Source organism: Typopeltis vanoorti, chromosome 2 (genome assembly GCF_054136105.1).
Source record: "Typopeltis vanoorti isolate ZY-2024b chromosome 2, IOZ_Tvanoo_1.0, whole genome shotgun sequence".
Lineage (NCBI taxonomy): Eukaryota > Metazoa > Arthropoda > Arachnida > Uropygi > Thelyphonidae > Typopeltis > Typopeltis vanoorti.
In genome coordinates, this window is record NC_143550.1 from 138,116,624 (window position 1) to 138,144,329 (window position 27,706).

Here is a 27,706-nt window from a genome sequence, read left to right on the forward strand (position 1 = left end):
TTTTAAAATTTTTATTTTTTCCCTCTGCTTCTCACCCCAGATCACCCCAGGATCAAACAGACAAGAATAGTAATGCTATAGCATGCTGCAACTTATGTTGTTATGCTGCTGCATATTATTGTTATGCATACTTCTGCTTTCTGTTTGTATTTCTGTATGTATATACATACAGAAATACAAACAGTAAATTTGATCAAATTTGAAAAATAAAATCAGTAAATTTGACATTGGGACCTGGTTTAAATGGAGATGTGCAGCTGTTTGTTGTTGATGCAAAGTAGAGAGGTATGAGAAGTAGAGCCAATGTTGCGACCTTGCAGGAGGATCTGAATAGACCATGTGAGCGGGCAAAAGAATGGAGATATTAGTTTAATGTCGCTCTTTGCGAGGTCTTGAAATTTCGCAGGCAAGATTGGGATTCAGAGTATACAATAAATGGAGAAATTTTGAAGGTGGTGGAGATGAGAGATCTGGGAGTGATAGTGGACAGAGACTTCAAGTTTAGGGATCACATTTCTAAGAACAGCCCAACAAATTATGGCAATAATGTGGAGGACATTGAAAAGCAAAAGCTAAGAGGTTATGGTTACCTTATATAAGGCTTTGATCAGACTACATATGGACTACTGTGCACAGATTTGGTTGCCTGGTTTCTTGGGGGGGGGGGGGAGGGGAGGATGAGATGAGGATATATTGGAGAGGGTCCAGAGGCGGTTTACTAAGTTGATGTCGGGAAGAGTATAGAATGTCAGATACGAGAAGAGATTAAGGGGATGCAACTTACAGTCTTGTGAATAGAAGAAGAGGGGATATAATTGAGACATAAGTTGGTGAAAGATTGTTACCAAATTAACGTAGAGTAAATTTTTCATAGTGTAGAGGGTAGAACTAGGGGCCACTTGGAAACTGTATAAAGAGGATTTGAGTAGGGAGAATGAGAAGTATGGTCTTTGCATAGAGGGATTGGTGAGTGGAATAGGGATTGGTGAGTGGAATGCATTGCCTGAAAGTGCAGAAACTGTGAATGAGTTTAAGGAACGATTTGATGATTTGTTGTTGTTTTTGTATGAGAGAGCATAGATCTCCTGATGAGTCCTTTGACTCCATGGAGGTCAGATATTAATAATAATAATATATATACGAGGGTGGTCTGAAAAGTTCTCGGCCTAACAATGAAAAAACGAATTTATAATTTCAAAATTATTTTTATTTTTCAACATAATCTCCCTTAAGACTAATACATTTATTCCAGCAATACTACAGCACCATTATCCCATCCCTGTAGTGGTTCTCAGTAAGATATGCAAAATATCCCCTCTACAGCTGCAATCACCTCTTGATTCGAAGAAAAATGCTGACCAGCAAGAAAGAGTTTTAGTTTTGGAAAGAGATAGAAGTTAGAGGGAGCCAAATCTGGGGAATAGGGTGGATGTTCCAACAATTCATAGTGCAGATCCCTTAATTTTCCAATTGCCAAAACATCCCCCCCCCACCCCCCCCCCCCCCCACCCCCCCCCCCCCCCACCCCCCCCCCCCCCCACCCCCCCCCCCCCCCACCCCCCCCCCCCCCCACCCCCCCCCCCCCCCACCCCCCCCCCCCCCCACCCCCCCCCCCCCCCACCCCCCCCCCCCCCCACCCCCCCCCCCCCCCACCCCCCCCCCCCCCCACCCCCCCCCCCCCCCACCCCCCCCCCCCCCCACCCCCCCCCCCCCCCACCCCCCCCCCCCCCCACCCCCCCCCCCCCCCACCCCCCCCCCCCCCCACCCCCCCCCCCCCCCACCCCCCCCCCCCCCCACCCCCCCCCCCCCCCACCCCCCCCCCCCCCCACCCCCCCCCCCCCCCACCCCCCCCCCCCCCCACCCCCCCCCCCCCCCACCCCCCCCCCCCCCCACCCCCCCCCCCCCCCACCCCCCCCCCCCCCCACCCCCCCCCCCCCCCACCCCCCCCCCCCCCCACCCCCCCCCCCCCCCACCCCCCCCCATTCTCCTGCAGCTATTGTTCACGTAATATCATGTGCTTTCAATTAAATTGTTGTTCTTTTTAGAGTTTTCCTATAACTGTATTGACAATGGCTAACTTAGCCAATAATTTTACAAAGAAAAATATTAAATGTAAGTGATTCTGGTATTAATATTTTATGATGAATTCTTCTGCTTATGTCTCAATTTTTAGACAAATTTTTCACTAGAAATGTTAACTGTTATTATTTTGCTTGTAGTTTTTTCATTGATTTGTGCTATTTCCTGACGAAGTGAAACAAAGTTTTTTTACAAAACTAGTCATATTAAAACATAATTTCTTCTTGAGTTCTTTGTGAGCTACCAGAAAATGGTGATTAGAACTTATATTTTGTTCCCTGATGATGGTAATTTGACTTTGCTGAAATATTGGAAGTATTAATTAAATTTATTTTAGTTAATATTAGTCTATGTTGTAATTTCCTTAAAACTGTAAAACTACAGTTTACAGTTGTTAAAAACTATTTCATTGATATGTTCAGTATTGTACAAATGTTTGGATAAAAAAACTGAAAATAATAATCAGAAACCAATAAAATGGGGCATAGAAATCATGAAGACTGTCCTTTGTGAATGCTGCGTCATAGGAAAAAAAACTAGCACTAAATTGCGATCTGAATTGCTTAGAAGACAGACAGATCCACAGTATACTTAGAAGGTTCACTAGCGAGAATAATACGAGTTGTTGGAGAGTGGTTAGGGTTATTTGGTATTTTAATATACATGTACGTTGAGGACAACTAACATCCACAGTGTAGAAGGATCACTAGTAAGAAAGATATCTCAAATTTTGGAGAGTGGTTAGAGTTATCTGATACTCTGGTAGAGACATGTGAACAATTTGCGCTAGATCATTGGTGACTCAGATACTTGATTTGGCACACAAGAATATATGTGTGCACCAGAAATTGTTACTGGCAGCATGGAAAAAATTGTAGCACTGAATTGTACCCAACTTTGAAAGGTTCAAATCCATGAACCACAACAAAAATAAACTGAAGATGTGGCCCAGCTTGGAGCAAATCTCAGCCTTAGGGTGACATTGGACAGTGTGAAGTAGCTTGATCACTTTCATTCCATATACCTCTTTGAAGAAGCAATTCTCAACATCAATGAAGAAATTGTGTTAGAGAATTGAGCCATATGGTTTTATCCTGAATGAGATATCAAAATTGAAATTAGTAAAGGTTGATCCTTTAAAGAAGAATATCTTTCATGCCTCTCCATGTTCGGAAGAATGTTAAGAATTTACTCCTCCACATCAGGCAATCAACAATTTTTTATTATTGGTCACACACCAGCAACAACATCAAGTAGAGTGGAAAAGTTCCCTGACTTTCTCCCTCCAAAAATAAGCAGAGCAACTCTGATCCCCAAGCAATCATGAAAATAACTGAACTTTATTCAGTAAAAAAATTGACTTTCTCTAATAGAGAACATTCCCACCTGTCTCACCAAAGGCGAGCACAGTTTATTGAGTTAATGAACAATGATCCTATAGATGTGTTTTAGAATAGGTTGCCCAAGGAGACATTATTTCATTAATTTTTTTTATTATTTTCAAGTTTGTTTATTATTAAAATAAATAAACATTGTGTTGCAATTGTAAGTTTCTGTGGTTTAGCAGTTTTCTGGGTAGTTTTCAGTATTGAGACCACATCATCATCATCATCAAATTCCTGGTATATACCCTCAAGGGGTGTACAGGATATGATAGTACTACATGAAAAATATACATCATTACTAACTTTCTATCTACAATTTTCCTCCAAATCAGTCTGTTACCTGTCAAGACTCCAATATTATCAGATCTTATATTTCTGTCTTCTAAGGCACTTTTTACTGTATCAATCCATCTATATCTTAGTCTTCCTCTGGGTCTTTTTCCTGCCAACCTGGCAAAGAACATTTGTTTTGCTAATCTTTCCTCTCCCATTCTGTTTAAGTGACCTGAGATTAGCTCTGCTAACACATTCCTGGATGCTGGCAATGTCAGGTTCTTTCCTAATATCATCGTTTTTAATATGATATTGCGATTGATGCCATCTGTTCATGCCCCTAATCTTTTTCAGGACTGCAGATATGAGTCTCTGGTCTTCGGTCAGTTTTTTTGCTTCTGACCCAGCTCTCAGATCGATAAGTTAAAATTGGTTTGAACACTGTCTTGTATGCAGCTAATTTAGTGTTTTGACTAATTTCTCTCTTATTCCATATAAATTTATTCACTTGACTTCCTACCATACCAGCTTTGTTCATTCTGTTGTCTATTTCCATATTTAATTTACTATCTTTACTAAAAATCATGCCTAAGTAGCTGAAATATTTTATTTGTTCTATAGATTCTCCATTTACAATGTTTCTGCCTGTTTTCATTGTCTTTGTCTTGTTATTGCTGATCTTCATACCATCTCTATTACAACAGTTATTCAATTTAGTCAAGGAATCTTGCAGCTTGTAACGGATTTATTTTGAAGTATAACATCATCTGCATAAAGCAAAGAGCTGAGATTAACATCTTCAATTTTGATATTAGGTTTAATACCACTTTCCTTCATAATGTGATCCATGTAGATAATGAATAACACATGAGATAATGTACATCCTTGTCTGACACCAGATTTAACATAAAACACCTTCCTGTACTTCCTTTCTAATTCTAATTCTAACTGCTGACTTACAACTCAAATAAACACTAAGTATTCTTTCTTTTAAGGTTACACGGTGATCAGCATTCATATTTATGAATTTAGGGACACAAAACACACGTGTTGAAAAGATTATTTTACTGATTAATAATTAAATAATAACTTGATGTTTCAACCCCTGTATTGAGGTCATCATCAAAAGGATACATGTGTATAAGAACCAAGCTACATGCTGTTGCACTCTATACAGGTAAATTACATCTATGTTGTTAACTAATCTTTTTTTCTTATCCTGCCCTCTAGTGATTAAAAAAAAAAATACCAATAAAAACTACTATAAACAATACTAAAGTCCTCACGTACTAGGATTCTTCTGGAATTATACGGTTTATATTGTTATATTACGATTGTCTTTTGGATTTATACAGTACAGGTTGCTATTGAATGTTCGGGGGGGGGGGGACACTTCACCAAGTCTTCTTGTATTGAGATTTATCTTCGTGGTTTTCTATGAAGATTGCAGATGGGTCCTCCACATTCTTGGAATGGTTAGACCATCATTTTTATTCAGATTTGGATCATGTTTGAGCATTTCACATGCTTCCTTGAATTTCCGCTCGAACCAGGTTTTGGTGCGGTGTAGGGACTTGGTACCTTTCCACAAATCTATAAGTATAGAAAGTATTTTACCTTGGGTATAATAAATGTTAAAGATACCAAGCTATTTTAAACCTGGTTTTACTCCATTTCCCAAGTAAGCAAACAGACAAACAAGTCAAGTTTGCGCCTGCAAGTGTTGCAAGTCTAGCTGGCCCTGCACGTAGTGCAAGATCAAGGCAACTCATGGTAAAAGTAGAATAAGCTCTGATTACTAATCTTAATATTTACCCTTAATGCAAAGCACATCTCCTAGAGGAGATGTATGATGCTTTGTATTAAAGGCAAGGGGCCACTGCCCAGACCGGTTTCGACCTTTATTGAGGTCTCATCAGTAGGAGCCAGGCTAGAAATACCAAGATTTTAGTAATACTGAGCTCATGAGTATTTTACCAGAACAAGTTACCATAAGGTGTTTTAACCTTATTAAATAAAAATCTCAGGAGGAGATATAAATGTAGAAAGTATTTTACCTTGGGTATAATAAATGTTAAAGATAACCGAAACTGGTCTGGGTAGTGGCCCCTTGATTTTAATACAAAGCATCATACATCTCCTCCAGGAGATGTGCTTTGCATTAAGGGTAAATATTAAGATTAGTGATCAGAGCTTATTCTACTTTTACGGTGTGCCTTGGTCTTGCACTACGTGCAGGGTCAGTTAGACTTGCAACACTTGCAGGTGCAAACTTGACATGTTTGTCTGTTTGCTTACTTGGGAAATGGAGTAAAACCAGGTTTAAAATAGCTTGGTATCTTTAACATCTATAATAAGTAATTACTCCCTACTTCAAGGATATCTTTTTCACCAGTTTCGTTGTCACTTTTATCATCTCTAATTCCTTTTACAGCACTCTATCCTCCATTTATGAGCTTCTTCAACAATCTCCAGAATATCTTGCCACCTTCTTGATATTTATTTTCTATGTTCTTACTAAAGTCCTCCCGTGACTTCTGTTTAGCTAGTGTTTTACACAGTGTTTAGCTTTCTTATATTTGTCTCTGTATTCTCTAAGAGCACAAGCTGACTTATTTGCCAGGAACTTTTGATATGCTTTCTTCTTTTCTTTCACTGCCTCTTTAACTTCCTGTGTCCACCATGGATTTCTGGTTTTTCTATCCTTACAAACAACCTCACCACATGTTTCTCTAGCTGAATCACGCAGTGTTTTCTTCACAGCTTGCCATTGAAGCTCCAAGGTTTGATTCCTGTTCTCAAACTCTTTCATTTTTTCTTCAATCATGTTTGTATATTTTATATACAAACATTCATGTTTGTATATTTGATCTTCTTTTAAAATGAAATTCAATTTTATCCTGGTCAAGAGTAAATGGCGATCACTTCGAATATCAAATTCTCTGTACACTCTGGTATCCTGCACAAGGGAGAGAGCATCACTATCAACAATGACATAATCAATGAGACTTTTCTTGTTCCATGCCTCTTCTCTCCATGTGAATTTGTGCACATTTTTATGCTGGAACATTCATGTCCTGAGCAGAAATCCAACAAGTATTTTCCATTATTATTAGCTTTGCTCTTTTCTCCAAATTTTCCCAATATATTTTTGTATGTCTGATCATTTCCTAATCTGCTATTTAGATCCCCAACAAGGACCAACTTTTCTTTTTCATTGTGTCAGTTGCTTTCTCTAAAGCCTCAAAAAATTCCTTCATTTCTACCTTAGTAGAACCTTCTGTGGGACCATAGGCACAAATAAGTCTCATTGTCCAGTTCTCCATTCTTATTTTTGCCCACATCACTCTACTTGAGACTGCATGCCATTCAAGAAGATTAGCCTCGTATTTAGTGTTGAATACTATGGCTACTCCTTCTTTTCCTTGATTTTCATTGCCTGAATATAACATTTTGTATTTATTACTCAGAAATATCTTACCAGTTTTTGCCTTTTTTGTTTCAGTCATCACTATTATGTCAATGTGGTACTTTTCCAGTTCCTCAGCTAGCTCCATTTCTTTACCATTCAGGCTTTTTACTTTGATGGTTCCGATCTTGAACTCTGGTGATGTTGAGTTGGGGTGAGTTTTAGGATTTGTTCCAGTAGCTGACTTTTCACTGTTTGCCCTGGTTCCCTGGCAAAAACAGTGGGCCTTTTTAACTGGGTGACACACCAACCGGCATGAATTTCTGTCATGTTGTACCATCATTTTTATTTTTGGTTTAAGCCAATAAGAATACAATTTGGTCGGCTAAATCCCAAATTGCCAGCCTTCCTTGTTTGTTCAGTATCCAGGTAGATATCTAAAAGGGTGGGGGGTGCTTAAGGGTCAACACTATATATCTGAGAAGAGAACTCCACATAGCCTTTAAAGGAATGCAGAGAACCGATCAGGGCTTCTGACCTAATGCTCAATCCTCACCTTCTCGTGGTGCACCCTGTTAGGTATCTACCTGGATACTGAACGAATGAGGATGGGCTGGAAATTTTGGATGTAGCCGCCCAAATTGTATTCTTATTCTATTAAACCAAAATTAAAAATGATGGTACAACATGACAGAAATTCATGCCGGTTGGGGTGTCACCAAGTTAAACAAGGCCCCCATTGTTTTCGCCAGGGAACCAGGGCAAACAGCGAAAAGTCAGCTACTGGAACAAATCCTAAAACCCACCCCAACTCAACATCACTAGAGTTCAAGATCAGAACCATCAACGTAAGAAGCCTGAATGGTAAAGAAATGAAGCTAGCTGAAGAACTGGAAAAGTACCACATTGACATAATAGTGATGACTGAAACAAAAAAGGCAAAAACTGGTGAGATCTTTCTGAGCAATAAATACAAAATGTTATATTCAGGCAATGACAATCAAGGAAAAGAAGGAATAGCCATAGTATTCAACACTAAATACGAGGCTACTCTTCTTGAATGGCATGCGGTCTCAAATAGAGTGATGATTTGGGCAAAAATGAGAAAGGGGAACTGGACAATGAGACTTATTTGTGCCTATAGTCCCACAGAAGGCTCTAGTAAAGTAGAAGTGAAGGAATTTTTTGAGGGTTTAGAGAAAGCAACTGACACAGTGAAAAAGAAAAGTTGGTCCTTGTTGGCGATCTAAATAGCAGAGTAGGAAATGATCAGACATACAAAAATATATTGGGAAAATTTGGAGAAAAGAGCAAAGCTAATAATAATGGAAAATACCTGTTGGATTTCTGCTCAGGACATGAATGTTCCAGCATAAAAATGCGCACAAATTCACATGGAAAGAAGAGGCATGGAACAAGAAAAGTCTCATTGACTATGTTATTGTTGATAGTGATGTTTTCTCCCTGGTGCAGGACACCAGAGTGTACAGAGAATTTGAAATTCGAAGTGATCACCATTTAGTCTTGACCAGGATAAAATTGAATTTCATTTTAAAAGAAGAACATATATAAAAGTTTTAAAGCGAATAAAAGTGGAGCAGTTCTCAGATGTGAACTGTAGACTAAAATATACAAACATGATTGAAGAAAAAATGAGAGTTTGAGAACGGGAATCAAACCTTGGAGCTTCAATGGCAAGCTGTGAAGAAAACACTGCGTGATTCAGCTAGAGAAACATGTGGTGAGGTTGTCTGTAAGGATAGAAAAATCAGAACTACATGGTGGACACAGGAAGTTAAAGAGGCAGTGAAAGAAAAGAAGAAAACATATCAAAAGTTCCTGGCAAATAAGTCGGCTTGTGCTCTTCGAGAATACGGAGACAAATTATTATTTTTTTTATTATTATTCAGGTTTCAATGGAGTCAAAAGACTATTCGTGGGAGGTCCTTCCTGAAAAACACAAAGTCTATCAAGACTCATCGAGGGGAGGTCCCCCCCCCTAAGAAACACAAAGTCTATCATACCACTCCTTGAACTCATTGACCGTTCTCGCTCTCACCACTCCAACAAGCATTGCATTTCATGGTTCAACCACCCACCATGCAAAGAAACCACTCCTCACCCTCTTGCTCACAGTTTCCTTTCGTAACTTCCAGGGATGACCTCTTGTCATCACTCCTTCCCGCTGTTCAACCAAGTGAAAGAACTCCCCAGTGTCAACCCTGTAACCACCTCTCAACAGTTTAAAAGTCTCAATCATATCACCTCTCCTTCTTCTATCCACCAAACTCTGCAATCCACATTTCCTCAGCCAATCCTCATAACTATCATTGTACAGTCCCGAAACCATCTTTGTTATCCCCTTTCCACAGTTAATTTATCCCCTTCAAATGCTGGGGACGAAATCTGAGAACAATAGTCCAAGTGTGGTCTGATCAGGGTCTTATACAACAGAATGATAACTGTTTTATCTCTGCAGGTCAGTGTCCTTCTCATTATTGCAGCAATCCTCTGCGTTACCTTCACTACCTTTGCAATATGTCCCCTAAATTTCAGGTTTCTATCAATCATCAACCTCTGATCTCTTGTCTCCCCTACTTCCTCCAGTTTAACTCCTCCCATAGAGTATGCAGCGTCCCATCAATGTGTCCCAAATCTGAAGACCTTACATTTTGCTGCATTAAACCGACCCCCATGCATTTGCCCATCTATCTAGCTTATTCAAATCCTCTTGCAGGGCTGCCACATCTGCACTATTACTAATAATCCTTCCAGCTTTGCATCATCTGCAAACAACTGAATATCCCCTTGCAATCCACTGACAATGTCATTGATATAAAGGTTAAACAATATATTGGTCCCAGTACTGAGCCCTGTGGGACCCCACTTGTAACCCTCTGCTTTTTAAACTGCTCCACCATACACAACTCTCTGATATCTATCAGACAGCCAATCTTGAATCCATTTGACCAATCTGACATCCAGACCCATGTGCTGCAACTTAAATAAATATAAGAAAGCTAAATACTGTGTAAAACTAGCTAAACAGAAGTCATGGGAGGACTTTAGTAAGAACATAGAAAATAAATATCAAGAAGGTGGCAAGATATTCTGGAAGTTGTTGAAGAAGCTCAGAAATGGAGGAAAGAGTGCTGTAAAAGGAATTAGAGATGATAAACGGTGACAATGAAACTAGTGAAAAAGATATCCTTGAAGTAGGGAGTAATTACTTTGAAAAACTGCTAATTGAAACAAGCAGTGATGACAGTACAGTGGCAAAAAATACTGACCAGGCATGCAGTCACGAATACATATCCATACTTGAAGTAGAAAAAGCCATCAAAAGCCTGAGATGTGGAAAGGCATCAGATGTAGATGATATTCAACCAGAAGGGACGAATTCCGGATGATTGGAGTAGAGCTCTCATAGTACCCATATATAAAACGGGAAATAAAACTGAATGTGAAAATTACCGAAGTATTTCTCTACTGAGTGTTCCTGGTAAGATATATGCAAGTATACTTGAGAAATGGTTGAGAACGATTGTGGAAGAGAAGCTTGGTGAAGAAAAGCTGGATTCAGGCCAAATAGAGGCTGTCAGGATCATATTTTCACTTTACGAGAGATAGTTGAGAAATGATGGGAATGATAGCAGGTCTATGGAATGAACCTTATGAGAACAGGTTGAAGATTTGTGGGTTGCAGAAATTGGTTGATAGGTGGAAAAGGGGTGATATGATTGAGACATTCAAATTACTGAAGGGTTTCTATAAGATTAATTCAGAAGATATTTTTGAGAATAGCACTGGTGGTGGGAGGACTAGGGGGCTATACATGGAAGCTGGGCAAGAATGTGGTTAGCAACTGTGTTAGAGCTAGGTTTTTACTTGGAGACTGGTGAATGTGTGGAATAAGCTGCCAGAGTCTGTTGTGGGTGCCATGACTGTGAATGAGTTCAAGGCGAGGTATGATAGATACTGTGTGAATGTCGAATAGTGTTCTTGACATGATGTTAGGGCCTCCCTCGATGAGTGTGTCAACTTCTTAGAGTTGCCTGTAATAATAATAATAATAATAACAAAGATATGTATTTAAATTTGTATATCTGTAGAAGGCATATGACAAGGTGGCAAGAGAGAGAAGCTATTTGAAACACTACAGTTATATGATGTCAATGGGGCATTATATCAAGCAATACGTAGTCTTTATTTGGGTTGTAAGTCAGTAGTTAGAATTGAAGGAAGTACAGGAAAGTGGTTTAATGTTAAATCTCGTGTCAGACAAGGATGTACATTATCCCCTCTGTTATTCATTATCTACATGGATCACATTATGAAAGAAAGTGGTATTAAGCCTAATATCTTGTTGAATTGGATTTAAACGGTATTGATGCAAACACAGATTGATAAGAAAATAACCATTTATTAACTTAAAAGCTAATATTTCGCTGGTATTATTCTGAAGATGCTGGCAATATCCAGCATCTTCAGAGCACACAAACAAAGTTTGTTACAAATGCAAGACAACCACAATCCGGCATAACAGTGGGGGCTACTATAAGTAATTGCAGCATGCAACACAAGACTAAAGTCCTAATAAGGCGCCATCTTAGTTTAAAAAAAAATTTAAAAAACAGTAGCCCAAAGTTTTCAAAAAATAGTAGTCCAAATAGTAGTCTTTGAAAGTTTTGAAAAATAGTAGTCCAAAGTTTTGAAAAAAAATAAAATAAATAAAATAAAAATATAAATAAATAAATATTAATTTGGTCTTTGGATGACTGTCTCCCAAATCTTTGGTAGATTTATACAGCCATACTTGTTAAGGTTCGGAGTATGTTTTAAGGCTTCTGTTGATTTCAGGAACAACCTCTCTGACTTGCAGAAGCTTCTGTACAGTACTTTTGTTTGTTTTTTTTCAATTGATCCTGTGTGCCGGAGTATCCAAAGCATGGTCTGCTAGACCCAACTTGCTATAGCGAAAGTGCCAGATATATTTTTTGTGTTCACCGAGGCAGATGATCTTCCTGTCTGTCCGTAGTAGGCTCGATGACATGAACAGGGCACTCCATAGACTCCTGGATGTGATAAAGGAGTGAATCTGTCCTTAGGTGAATGGATGCGAGTTGCCAATTTCACATAAGGTTTAAATGCAGTGCGCAGTTGGTGTTTGTTAAGCACCCTAGATATCTTTTCAGATGTGCCTTTAATGTATGGGATGGTGATAGTTTTGTTGTAGTCTTCTGTGGTAGATAGTGGGGGGATTTCTGTAGCATTTAGTATTTTATCTATCTTATGGGGACTATAGCAATTGGTTAGGGAAGGTGTGACGCAGATGAGAAAGTTCAGTAGTGAGAGCAATGTCATTGGAACAGATTGCTCTAGCTCTATGGGTTAGTGTTTTTAAGATACCATATTGTTGAGAAGGGTGGTGGTGGTGGTGTGATTGTTTGTGTAAATATCTCCCTGTATGTGTTGGTTTTCTATAAACCAAAAATGATAAGGAACCTTCTGGAACACGTGTGATCAGTGTGTCCAGGAAGGGCAGGCAGTCATTGGCTTCTAGTTCCATTGTAAAGTGGATTTTAGGATGCTGGTATTTAGCTGCACTAAAAATGTATTCAACGTGTCTGGGTCATGTGGCCAAATAGCAAACACATCATCAACATAGCATAGACAGATACTAGGCTTGATGGCTGTGTTGATAGCTAGCTTTTCCAGATGTTCTATGTAGAAGTTTGCTAAGGAGGGGAGAAAGGGGAGAACCTATAGCTGTCCCATCTAATTGTTTGTATATTTTCCCTTTCCATGTAAAATTACCTGCCTGTACTGTGAATTTAAATAGCTGAAATATATCAGTGGGAAATTGTGAATTTAGTAAGTTAAGTGTTTCAGTCAATGGTACATTAGTGAATAATGAGGTGATATCAAAACTCACCATTAGGTCTGAACTATTTAAGGTGTGGTTTTCTAAAATACTTTTTAGGTGGGTAGAATTTTTCACAAAAGAGGGAGAATTGTTTGTGCAAGTGGCTAGTAGTTTGGTTAAATGTTTAACTAGTTTGTATGTAGGACTGTTTATACTATCTACAATAGAGCATAAAGGTGTACCTTATTTATGAATTTTTGGAGCACCATATAATCTGGGTGTTTTAACGTGCAAGGGTTTGAGTTTGTTGACTGTTTCTTTTGGCCAGGAAGTAACTTTGTTCAATAACTTGCACACCTTATTCTTTTGTGAGTTGGTGGGATCCCGATCTAATTTGATATGTTGACTGGTCTTGGAGAAGTAGGTGCATTTTGCTTTCATGTTCTGTTGTATCCATTACTACAGTTGCATTTCTTTTGTAATGTGGTTATTACTGTGTAGCTCTTTTAGAGCCATTATTTCCTTATGTGGGATATTATTTTTGGGAGGCTTAGAATGGATTAGGATATTGGCCATGTCTAACCTAATATTATTGGCTATTGCTGGGGTAGGTCGCATATCCCCGTTCAACGGAAGCCATTATTTTGGTTTTTGGAACTTCTTTAGGAGTAACGGCAAAATTGTGTCCATGACTTAATTCACTCATGGCTTCTTTGGTTAAGGTTACCGATGATAAGTTCACAACGATGCCATCTTGATGTAATTGCGGCCGCTGTGTAGCACTGCTTTACTGGAGGATTTCAAATTTCTTCTGGTGCCGGTTTTTAACTTTAGCAAATTCTTTGTTGGCTGTAGAGATGGAGATTCTATCCAGAATATCCCATAGCTCCAGGTTCTAAATGTCAGATAGTAAATCACGTAGTGCACTGATGGAAGAATTTATTTTTGAACAGGTTAGCCTTCTTAAAAAGGTGTTGAAATACCAATTTGATAGCAAACTTTATAAAAATTAAGAACAAGTTTCACTCGGCCAAAGCCCACCGTATTTATAAACGGATGAGTTTAGCACTATTATGGGAACAGGTATATGCTACTCACCGAGAACTTTCAAAAATAAATACATAGAACATCTGGAAAAGCTAGTTATCAACACAGCCACTCTCAAACCTAGTCTCTGGCTATGCTATGTTGATGATGTGTTTGCTATTTGGCCACATGGCCCAGACACATTGAATACATTTTTAGTGCATCTAAATAGCCAGCACCCTAAAATTCACTTTACAATGAAACTAGAAGTCAATGACTGCTTGCCCTTCCTGGACACACCAATCACACATCTTCCAGAAGGTTCCTTATTATTTTCGGTTTATAGAAAACCAAAAATGATAAGGATCATCATCATCATCATCAGGAATTTGATGATGACGACGATGATGATGCCTAACAGGATGCACCACGAGAAGGTGAGGATTGGACATCAGGTCAGAAGCCCTGGTCTGTTCTCCACATTCCTTTAAAGGCTATGTAGACGTCTCAGTTATATAGCTTTGACCCTTAAGCACCACATTGAGACCACATTATGATGTAAATAAAGAGTTTTAATAAAGATAAGCAATTAAAACCTGACAAGTTTCATGAGTTGTAAGACTTACATCATCAGGGGTACCGGTACAGAAAAGTTTATGGGTGTTAACTAGATAAGAGGACCTTATAATGTAATTTTAATGTATTGTGTTTATGTATTAATTATATTTCATTTTGGACAGGTTTCCAAAAAAAGATATCTGTCGTTTAAATTTTTTTGTTACAGTTTTAAAGTTTTTTTTAAATATACATATTGTCTTAAAAAAAGGAAAGTCATAAAAACTTTTTATGTTTGTTATTAATTTTTTTTTAAAAAAGCCAGCCTGGTTGGCAAGTGGATAGCATATCCACTCTCCAGCCAAAAGGCTGCGGGTTCGAATCCCGCCGTGGACATGGATGTTTGTGATTGTCTGTGGAAATACCAGTGGCAGTCGGCAGTAGATGGCATTGGTGTAGTTGCAGTGAGTTGGTGATTGAATGGTGGAGACAGAGTTGTAGAGCAGGTGCCCTCCCTCAATGAGTCCTTGGACTCCATCGAGGTGTCAAATAATAATAATAATAATAAAAAGCCCAAAAAACTGGACCCCTTTACTTGCTAATCATGAAGTTCTCTTGGAAAAATCATGAAATTTTTTTTACATATTTTTTATTAGAGTACTATCTATATACTTCATCATTAAAATAGCAACATTTAGATAATTTTATTAAAAACAACAACTTTGCCCTCTTTACTTGCCACTCATGGAATTCTCATATTGTGATATTGTTTTGGTCCCAATTAAACAGATATAAATAGATGCCTGCTATCAATTTTTAATGTTTTTGGTGTGTGATAATTGAGTTTGATATGATATTTAGTGGATTTTATTATTGCTGCCAACACAAAGGAATTAAAATAGACCAATATGCACTAGTTGATTATTATTGAGCATTTAAATTTTTTGGGTATAAACTGAACCTGAGGACCTTATAATGTAATTTTAATAATTTCAATTTGTCAAATACATTAATACACTAACCACTACAAGGATCATTTAATTAACGGTTTGGTTATTTGATGATCAGATAATTGAGAGATCACTGTAGGTACATGACAAATGTCTGAGATAACAGTAATGAAAGACACAAGGAAAAAATACACACTTTTGAACTTAAAATCTCATCAGTCAATAGGGATAGTGATAAGAACAAGTTGACTGTGGATATATGGAGTTGGCACTTTAGGAGATGATTTGAAAGTATGGCTTCAATTTTTCTGCATGCAGTAGTCACTGAACATACTTGCTGCACATGCTTTAAGTGTAAATGTTCATCCATAATATGTTACTCTAACTTTTGAAAATGCTAGTAATAGATAACTAATAAAACTTTAGGTACTATATTAAATTTATTTCACTTATGAAATTTGATCTGGTTCATTGCCACAAACTTGATAGTTTAGTTTGCAAATTTACTTCCATGATACTCCAGGCCACAGAAGCATACATTCTAAGTTGTTGCGGTATTTTATAATTTATCTTTATGCTCTCATTGAAACTTCAATAATTACACTCTTATATTGCATATAAAATGTAAATTCTCAAAGTTTTGGAGAATGTTTTGCCATTTAATTAAAGTTTGTTGAATTTTAGGAATTTTTTGTTTACTTATTGTTTACTTATTTATTTTATACAGGGAGAATGCATTGTTACATCTGGACCACCAGGACCTTCCAAGTCTCTATTTGGAGGATCAGGAGCAGGTTCTGGAGGATGGAGTCCTTTTGATTTTGGTTCAGGAGAGCATGATGGAATGGTAAAAATAAATGGTGTTATTTTCACAGTTATTTAATTTATAATTTTCTTTTTACAATAAATTTTACAATAAAAACAAAAGCGTGGTGGTGTAGTACTGCTTATGATAAGTGGTGAGCTATGTCCTCTAAGAGTGGAGGCTTTAGAAAGCAGTAACACTAATGATTTTGAAAGCATATGGTGTGAGGTAGAGGTGAGCAAGACGGGATATTTAGTGTGGTGTTGCTACAGACCCAGGAGCACAGAGGATGGGGACCAGGAGATGTTTAGACAGTTGAGCTTGGCAAGTGCAAGAAGAATGATTATTATGGGAGATTTTAACTACAGTAGTATAAATTGCAGAGAGGAAAATGCATGTAGCAATAAGGGAATGGAATTTCTAGAATTCTTGAGAGACAAATGTCTTAGGCAACATGTAACAGAGGGAACAAGAGGTTCAAGACTTTTGGATTTGGTTATAGCATCAGAAGAGTTGATAATAACTGAGATGACATCTCTCCCACCAGTTGGAGAGAGTGACCATATGGTTTTGACTTGGAAAATGAATAGACATGCAGGAGTATCAAAGAGACGGGAATGTATGTGGAATTATAAGGCAGGTGGTTATAATAGTCTAAGATGTCAACTTGTGGAAGTTTCATGGAGGGAGGAATTGGAAGGTTGAGATATCATTAGTCCTTGGGAAATTCTGAAAGAATATTTGTTAGCAGCAATAATAAGTTGTATACCACGAGTGAAGAAGAAGGCACAATTTGGAGTAAAGTGGATGACAACAATATTAAACAGGAATTGCATATGAAAAAGAGGCTATGGAAGAGAAATAAGGAGACAGGTGAAGAGAAGATGCATGAAGAATATAAGACACAGGCCAGGAGAGTTACTAGTATGGTAAGGAAGGCGAAACTGGAATATGAGAGGAGATTGGCCTAAGATCCAAAGAAAATCCTAGGGAATTTTTTAGCTATGTGGCCAGTAGGAGGAGAAATGACTGTGAAAGAATGATATTGTGGGATAAAAATGGGAATAGTGTGACTGATGCAGAGGACATAGTGGAATTGTTCAATGAACATTTTATTGAAGTATTTCATCCTGGAGGAGTCAGTTTTAATACTAGATGGACAGGGCAGGTTCGAGGCTTAGAGGTACAGGAGGAGAGTGTGTTTCAAATACTGAGTACTCTGGATGTCAGAAAAGCTGTGGGACTGGATGGTATTTCACTGCGAGTTTTGAGAGAATGTGCTAGGGAACTGGCAGTGTTTTGACCTGGCTTTTCAATGAAAGTCTAGCTGCGGGAAAGGTGCCCATGGAATGGGGAAGGTAAGATAGTGCCATTGCATAAGGGCGATAGCAGACTGGAAGTGTCTATTATAGGCCAGTTTGTGTGTCATCAGTAGTTGTTAAGATCTTGGAGAAAGTAGTGAGGGAATGTATACAACCTTCGGCAGATGAGGGTAATGTTATTTGTGAGAGTCAACATGGATTTGTGAAGGGGCACTCTTGTTTTAGCAATATGCTAGCCTTTTATAATAAAGTTACAAGAGCATTAGATGAGGGAGAGGCATATACTGCCATTTTCTTAGACTTAGCGAAGGCATTTGACAGGGTGCCACATGATAAACTGATATTTAAGTTCCATCACATGGGTCTGGATGTCAGATTGGTCAACTGGATTCAGGATTGGCTGTCCGATAGGTATCAGAGAGTTGTGTATGGTGGGGCAGTTTCCAGGAGGAAGAGGGTTATGTGGGGTCCCACAGGGCTCAGTACTGGGACCTATATTATTTAACCTTTATATCAGTGACATTGTCAATGGATTGCAAGGGGATATTCAGTTGTTTGCAGATGATGCGAAGCTGGGAAGGATTATTAGTAATGGTGCAGATGTGGTAGCCCTGCAAGAGGATTAAAATAAGCTAGATAGATGGGAAGAATTGTGGAAGAAAAGCTTGGTGAAGAACAAGCTGGATTCAGGCCAAATAGAGGCTGTCAGGATCAGATCTTCACTTTTAGACAAATAGTCGAGAAAGCATGGGAATATAACAAAGATCTGTATTTAAGTTTTGTCGATTTGGAAAAGGCATATGACAAGGTGCCAAGAGAGAAGCTATTCAATACGCTGCAGTTATATGGTGTCAATGGGGCATTATATCAAGCAATACTTAGTCTTTATTTGAGTTGTGAGTCAGCAGTTAGAATTGAAGGAAGTACAGGAAGATGGTTTAATGTTAAATCTGGTGTGAGACAAGGATGTACATTATCCCCTCTGTTATTCATTATCTATATGGATCACATTATGAAGGAATGTGGTATTAAACCTGATATCAAAATTGGAGATGTTAATGTCAGCTCTTTGCTTTATGCGGATGATGTTATACTTCTAAATAAATCCGCTACAAGTCTGCAAGATTCTCTGACTAAATTGAATAGCTGTTGTAATAGATATGGTATGAAGGTCAGCAATAAAAAGACAAAGACAATGAAAATAGGCAGAATCATTGAAAATGTCAACTGTGTTGTGAATGGAGAACCTGTTGAACAAGTAAAACATTTCAGCTACTTAGGCACAATTTTTACTGAAGATGGTAAACTAAATATAGAAATAGACAACAGAATCAGCAAAGCTGGTATCGTGGGAAGTCAATTGAATAAATTCATATGGAATAAGAAAGAAATTAGTCGGAACACTAAATTAGTTGTATACAAGACTGTGTTCAAACCAATTTTAACTTATGGATCTGAGAGCTGGGTCAGAAGTAAAACACTTGACCAAAGACTAGAGACCGCAGATATGAGAGTCCTGAGAAAGATTAGAGGCGTGAACAGATGGCATCAATGGCAATATCATATTAAAAATGAGGATATTAGGAAAGAACTTGACATTGTCAGCATCCAGGAATGCGTTAGCAGAGCTAATCTCAGATGGTATGGTCACTTAAATAGAATGGGAGAGGAAAGATTAGCAAAACAAGTGTTCTCTGCCAGGTTGGCAGGAAAACGACCCAGAGGAAGACTAAGATATAGGTGGATTGATACGGTACAAAGTGCCTTAGACGATAGAAATATAAGATCTGATAATGTTGGAGTCTTGACAAGTAACAGACTGATTTGGAGGAAAATTGTAGATAGGAAGTTAGTAATGATGTAATTTTTTTCATGTAGTACTGTCATATCCTGTACACCCCTTGAGGGTACATGGCAGGAATTTGATGATGATGATGATGATGAGATAGATGGGAAAATGAATGGGGGTGTCAGTTTAATGCAGCAAATGTAAGGTCTTGAGGTTTGGGAAACATCGATGGGATGCTGCATACTCTATGGGAGGATTTAAACAGGAGGAAGTAGGGGAGACAAGAGATCTGGGGTTGATGATTGATAGAAACCTGAAATTTAGGGGACATATTGCTAAGGTAATGAAGGATCAGACCAGACCAGATCAGACCACACTTAGACAATAGTCTAAGTGTGGTCTGATCTGGTCTCCAGCATTTGAAGGGGATAAATTAACTGTGGAAAGGGTACAAAGGCAGATAACAAAGATGATGTCAGGACTGTACAATGTTAGTTATGAGGATCGACTGAGGGAGTGTGGGCTGCAGAGTTTGGTGGATAGAAGAAGGAGAGGTGAGATATGATTGAGACTTTTAAACTGTTGAGAGGTGGTTACAGGGTTGACACTGGGGGAGTTCTTTCACTTGGTTGAACGCAGGAAGAAGTGATGACTAGAGGTCATCCCTGGAAGTTACGAAAGGAAACTGTGAGAAAGAGGGTGAGGAGTGGTTTCTTTGCATGGAGGGTAGTTGAACCATGGAATGCATTGCCTGATGGAGTATTGAGAGTGGGAACGGTCAATGAGTTTAAGGAGTGGTATGATAGACTTTGTGTTTCTTGGGGGGGGGAACCTCCCCTCAATGAGTCTTTTGACTCATGGAGGCATGGATAATAATAATAATAATAATAATAATGATAATAATAATAATAATTATTATTATTGTTGTAGATTTCAGAATGTGAATTCCCTGTCTCTAAACAAACATATGACAAGCATCAGAGGGAGGATTCCCCAGACTTCTCATGATCTTGGTCACCTATCTCTGAATGCTCTATCACTTCATTACCTTCATTAAACCCAAGTAACCAAATCTGAGAAACATCCAAGTAATTCTTTGTAATACATTGCTCGTTTTTGCAATATGTCCCATGAACTTCAATTCCCTGTCTGTTATCACTTCCAAAATCTCCAGTCTCATTAACCTCTTCCAAACTAGTGCTGTCAATTACACAGCTTGAATGATATAATCACGTAATCACAAGAAAGATATTTATTTAACCAAATATTTCGGTCTGGAAATAGCAGACCATCGTCAGTGATTATATCATTCAGTCTTATGTCGCAAGTATCCTTGAAACAACAATTACACAGCTTGTAATCTTTTCACAAATTCACATGGAGAGAAGATGCTAGAAATAAGAAAAGTCTCATTGACTATGTTATTGTTGACAGTGATGTTTTCTCATGTTACTGTTGACAGTGATGTTTTCTCACTGGCTCAGGACACAAGAGTATACAGAGGATTTGAAGCAGTAAATGATCAACGTTTAGTGTTGAGCAGGATAAAATTAACTTCATATTGAAAAGAAAGATGTGTAAGAAAGTTTTTAAATTAAGTATTTGAGTCTACAGATGTGAACTGCAGACTCAAATACACAAACATGATTTAATAAAACCTGAAAGAAAAAACAAAAAAACCTTGAAGATTCAGTGGCAGGCCCTAAAGAAAACTTTGATTGATTCAGCCAGAGAAGCATGTGGTAAGGTAGTCTGCAGGGATAGAAAAATCAGAACTCCATGGTGGACTTAGGAAGTCAAAGAGGCAGTCAAGAAAAAGAAGAAAGCATGTAGAAAGTTCCTGGCAAGTAAGTCACTTTATGCTCTTAGAAAATACAGAGACAAATATAAGAAAGCAAAGCATTTCTAAAATTAGTTAAACAAAAGTCATGGAAAGCTAAAATATGGAGGTATAAAAGTTTTACAGTGGCTACACTACATAATTCAGAAGGCCTGGTTAGAGGATCGAATTCCAAATGATTGGAGTAGAGCATTCATAGTACCCATCTATAAAAACTGGAATAAAACTGAATGTGAGAATTATAGAGGAATTTCTCTGTTGAGTGTTCCTGGTAAGATTTATGCATGTATTCTTGAGAAATGGCTAAGAAAAATTGTGGAGGAGAACAACATGCTGGGATGAAATCAAACAGAGGTTGTCAGGATCAGATTTTCACTTTAAGACAAATAGTTGAGAAATCATGGGAATATAAAAAGGATATGTATTTAAGTTTTGTAGATCTGGAAAAGGCATATGACAAGGTGCCAAGAGAAAAGCTGTTCAAAATGATCCATTTTTTATGGTGTAAATGGGACATTAGATCAAGCAATACATGGTCTCTATTTGAGTTGTAAATCAGCAGTTAGAATTGAAGGAGGTACAGGAAGTTAGTTTAATGTTAAGTCAAGTATGTGACAAGAGCATACATTATCTCCACTGTCATTCATTATCTATATGGATCATATTTTGAACGAAAGCAGTATTAAACGTGATATCAGGATTGGAGATGTTGGTCTCAGCTTTTTACTTTATGCAGATGATGTTATACTCCTAAATAAATGCAGGACAAGTTTGCAGGATTCCCAGACCAAATTGAATAGCTGTTGTATTAAATTTGCTATGAAAATCAGCAATAAAACGACAAAAACAATGAATGAAAACAGGCAGAAGCAGAGAAAAATCAACAATGTAACCTCTAGAACAAGTAAAATATTTCAGCTATTTAGGCACAATTTTTAGTGAGAATGGCAAACTAATCTTGGAAATAGACAGCAGAATTAGCAAAACTGGTATAGTAGGAAGTCAACTGAATAAATGTATATGGAATTCGAGAAAGATTAGTCAAAATGCTAAACCAGCTATACAAGACAGTGTTCAGACTAATTTTAACTTATGAATCTGAGAGCTGGGTTAGAAATAAAACTCTTGATCAAGGACTGGAGACCACAGATATGAGAGTCCTGAGAAAGATTAAGGGACTGAACAAATGAGTTAACCGATCTCATACAGAGGTAGCAGGAATTTTTTCTGCTGGAAACTCTGGTTTTTCATCCCTTCATCCTGCATACAGACAAATTGGCCTTTCAGAATACACGCAGTTTACAGATGAAAAATATTAGTGGTGGTGGGCAGTAGATGGTGTTGATGTAGATGATGATGGTAGTAGAGGTTCGATGTAGTTGATAGAATGGAGGTAGAGACAGAAAGCTGTGGAGTAGGTGTACTCCCTTAATGAGTCTTCGGACTCCTTGAAGGTGTCACGAAATATATATTAAAAAAAGCATTAATGGCAGTATCATATTAAAAACAAGGCTCTTAGGAAGGAGTTTGACATTGTTGCCATACAGGAAGGTGGTCTCAGGTGATATGGCCACTTGAACTTCTAGGGAGAGGAAAGATTAGTTAAACAAGTTTTCTTTGCCAGCATGGCAGGAAGGAGATGCAGAGGAAGACCAAGATGTATGTGGATACAGTAAAACATGCCTTAGAAGACAAAAATATAAGATCTAATAATATTGGAGCTTTGACAGATAACAGGCTAATTTAGAGCAAAATTCTTGATAGGAACACACAAACTTTGTTTACACTTGGATAAAGGATGAAACCAAGAATATAATTTCTTGGCATCTTTGACTTATAGTATAACAAGTTTCTATATACAGTATATATCCTGTTTCTATATATATTTTGGGAATCTTTTTTTTTTTTGCACATTCCCCAACTTCCTGTCATTATTTGAATTACTAGTTGATCTCACACATGGAAATAAGATAATAGTTTATTCATGTAACAAAGTCTTTCATGACTTGGTATTGACCACCACTGAAAAGGAGTGGAGGCATATATATTTGCTGCCATAGTTATTTCTTTTAAGATTCAAATGGCATCTCTAATTTCATTTAATTTGCTGACATTGAACCCAAGGTTTTAATTTGAGGGTAGGGATTGGGGGAACGTATTCATTTTGCTCTCTGTTAAAAAAATGACCTGCTGGTGTTGTTAAGAAATCCTGTGGTAAATGTTCTCTTAAATGTTCTAGCATTTAAAAGCATGAAGAACCTTTCAAGTTTTGTGCTAAGCACTTGGAAAGAAGAAAAATTCCCCTCACTGCTTGCCCACAAAGAAGAGAGAAAATTCTGCACTGTAGTAGTAGTGCTGCAGAAGGAGAAAAATTCCACTCAAATAATGACCCCACAAGTTAGAGAATAAAAAAGTAACACTGAGAGAAAGACATAGCAGTCGTGTGGAAATGTCATTTGCATCCATAGCTTTAGGCTGCCCAAAGAAAGACCATTCTAAGTTCATTCTAGTTGCTGAGTGGAGAAACTGTTTTTTTAATCCTGTCTTTGACCAGTTTCCGAGTTAGTTGATCTCTAGCACTGGAAAATAGTTTTTTTCTCATGGAAACATGGGTTTTTAATCCTATCACTCAAGAAAATCAACTGTAGAACCCAAACTGTTTCAGACAATAATATATTTCACCAGAGACTATGAGATGGCAGCAGCTGTTTGTCATACTCTCATCACCAGATGTCATTTAAGATCATTGATAGTTTGGACCAGCTATATCTATCTACAGGCAAAGAATGACTGCCCCTCAGTCACCAAAAGTTAGACAGAGATAAATGGCCTATCCCTTTGGGGAATAAATGGTGTTAGCAGATTTTTTTTACACTAAGAGAAAATGGTTTCCCCCCAACCCTTCCCTCTGCATGGAAAGTAAAGAGAAGTGAATAATAATAATAATAATTCAAGTATAAGTCAATGTGAAAGGATCAGACAACCTCGAGAGCAAGATGTGTTTTAGTCAAACCCAGAGGAACTCAATTTGTGATCCAACACACTTCACAAGTCACAAACAAACAAATAAAAATCCCTTACTGAATCAAAGGGAGATATTCTAAGAGACTTAAAAGGAAAACTAGATTTAAGCTAATTGATATAAACCATAATAATACAGAAGCTCAAAGGGAGGAAAAGCTCACATATATTAGATGAGAGAAAGGCATATACTGCAATTTTCTTAGACTTAGCAAAAGCATTTGACAGGGTGCAACATGATAAGCTGATATTTAAGTTGCAACACATGGGTCTGGATGTCAGATTGGTCAACTGGATTCAGGATTAGCTGTCTGATAGGTATCAGAGAGTTGTGTATGGCAGAGCAGTTTCAAGGAGACAGAAGGTTACAAGTGGGGTCCCACAGGGCTCAGTACTAGGACCTATATTGTTTTGACCTTTATATCAATGACATTGTCAGTGGATTGCAAGGGGATATTCAGTTGTTTACAGATGATGTGAAGCTGGGAAGGATTATTAGTAATAGCACAGGTGTGGTAGCCCTGCAAGAGGATTTGAATAAGCTAGATAGATGGGCAAATTAATGGGATGTCAGTTTAATGCAGCAAAATGTAAGGTCTTGAGGTTTGGAAAACATCGATGGGATGCTGCATACTCTGTGGGAGGAGTTATACTGGAAGAAGTTGGGGAGACGAGATCTGGGGTTGATGATTGATAGAAACCTGAAATTTAGGGGACATATTGCAAAGGTGGCGAAGGTGACACAGAGGATTGCTGCAATAACGAGAAGGACGCTGACCTGCAGAGATAAAACAGTTATCATTCCATTGTATAAGACCCTGATCAGACCACACTTGGACTGTTATTCTCAGATTTGGTCCCCAGGATTTGAAGGGGATAAATTAACTGTGGAAAGGATACAAAGACAGATGACAAAGATGGTCTCAGGACTGTACAAGGATAGTTATGAGAATTGGCTGAGGGAATGTGGACTGCAGAGTTTGGCGGATAGAAGAAGGAGAGGTGATATGATTGAGACTTTTAAACTGTTGAGAGGTGGTTACAGGGTCAATACTGGGGAGTTCTTTCACTCGGTTGAACAGCGGGAAGGAGTGAAATGACAAGAGGCCATCCCTGGAAGTTACGAAAGGAAACTGTGAGCAAGAGGGTGAGGAGTGGTTTCTTTGCATGGAGGGTGGTTGAGCCGTGGAATGCATTGCCTGATAGAGTGGTGAGGGCGAGAACGGTCAATGAGTTTAAGGAGTGGTATGATAGACTTTGTGTTTCTTAGGGGGAACCTCCCCTCGATGAGTCTTGACAGACTTTATGTTCTTAGGAAGGACCTCCCACGATGAGTCTTTTGACTCCATGGAGGCCTGAATAAGAATAATAATAATAATAATAATAGTAATAAAAATTTAAATGATATTTTCCATTTACAAATAGTAAAATGGTGTAACACCATATTATTAAAATATTCTAAATCAGAGATAGTCATAGAAGGTTTTGTCACTTGATTGCCAAATAAATTACATTAGACAAAAATTGCAAATAAACTAAGTTAGACAACCTTTGTAGTCCACAAATAATGATATATTCTAATTTAAACTTCTCCCATTATCATTTACTGTACATACAATTCAACCACTAGTAGTCCCAAAACAGATCCCTGAGAAACATCACAAGTGACTTTACTTTTCCAGAATACTGCTCTCTATATGCAACTTGATGATACCTATCAGACAGCCAGTCTTCAATGCAGTGTATTAATGCATCATCTAATCCCATTTCTTCCAGTTTTTAGTTATCGCTTTCATGTGGTAATCTGTCAAAGACTTCTACCACTCTTATTCTTTTACTCACTACTACGTTTTGCAACTTCCAGGGATGGCTGCTTATCCTTGTTCCTCCCCCCCCCCTCATTCATTCTATCATATGAAAAATCTCGCCAGTGTTAATCTGATAATAAACTTTCAACAGCTTAAATGACTTAATATTACCTCCTCCTCCTCTCATTTGTCACACCAAACTCTCCAGTCTGTATATCCTCAGTCTCTCTCATTATGAACATTGCACAGTCATGATATCAGTTTTATTATCTGTCTCTACACCCTCTCCAGGCTGACTTAATTCCCTTCATTCCCCCAAATGTAATCCGATCAAAATTTTATACAATGGGACCACCACCATCACCACCACCATTTTATCTCTTATGGTCAATTTCATCCTCAATATTATTATTATTAGTAGTAGTAAGGTAGACTTCCAGGGTGTTCAGGGACTCATTGCAGTAGGCCATACTATCCACACCAGTTATCATGCCTGTTCTTGAACTCATTTACACTCCTTGTAGACACCATTCCAATCACGCATCTTCTATGAGAGAAAAATCTAGCCCTCACCTCTTCTTGACAGCATTCATTCTCAACTTCCAAGGATGCTCTCAGGTTATTTCTCCACCCTCCATAAAATGAAAAATTCCATCTACTGAAATCCTTCTAGCATAATTCCACCAATATAATACAACATTGGATATCTAATCACACCAAAGTGCAAAAGTGCATGACTTTATACTTACTAACATTGAGCTGATAGCCATTTTCACATGCTCACAATTCTATCCTGTTCAAATCATTCTGCAAGTACTACATATCAGCAGCTTATTTTTGAATCATCAGCAAATAACTGTATGTTGCATGTCAAATTCTTCTCATTGTCATTAATGTACAGATTAAATAACAATTGACTGATCCCTGTGGTAAACCACAGGTTGGAATTTTTTTTTTTTTTTTTTTTTTTCACTTGGTTAGACTATAATAAATTTAGTTTAATCCTTTATCCAAGTGTAGGCAAACAAAGTTTGCACCTGAAGTATCTTCAGGACTGAGGCAACTTGTAATAAAGGTGGACCAAGCTCTCATCACTCCTTGTTTCAGTTTCTCCCATAATGCAAAGTGCATCTCATAAAGGATTAAACTAAATTTATTACAGACTAACCAAGTGGGGAAAAAAAAAACCTAACATCTTTCTCTAAATCCAGAGTAATTTAATAATAAGGTGGTACACCTTTTGGCAACTCGTATAGGTAAATATGACTTCTCCATTGCTTCTCTCTTAGTATCACCACTTCTGGGTCTACCTCCCACTGACGAGACCTCAATAAAGGTTGAAACCAGTCTGGGTAGTGACCCTTCCCTTAATTCATAGCATTATACATGTCTGCAAGGAGATGTGCTTTGCATTATGGGAGATACTGAGACAAGGAGTGATGAGAGCTTGGTCCACCTTTACTACGAGTTGCTTCAGTCCTGAAGATACTTCAGGTGCAAACTTTGTTTGCCTACACTTGGGTAAGGATTAAACTAAATTTATTATAGTCTAACCAAGTGGAAATTTGGTTACAAACA

The 27,706-nt window shown here is 38.0% G+C and overlaps 1 protein-coding gene across 1 annotated transcript in view; it reads left to right on the top strand.

Moving 5' to 3' along the window:
* Nucleotides 1–27,706, top strand: part of Mp (collagen XV/XVIII-type protein multiplexin) — a 339,834-nt gene that overhangs the window by 118,444 nt on the left and 193,684 nt on the right. Inside the window, exon 6 of the mRNA XM_090402408.1 lies at nucleotides 16,271–16,390. Coding sequence (XP_090258534.1) covers nucleotides 16,271–16,390 — 120 coding nt within the window. The remainder of the gene's footprint in view (nucleotides 1–16,270; nucleotides 16,391–27,706) is intronic.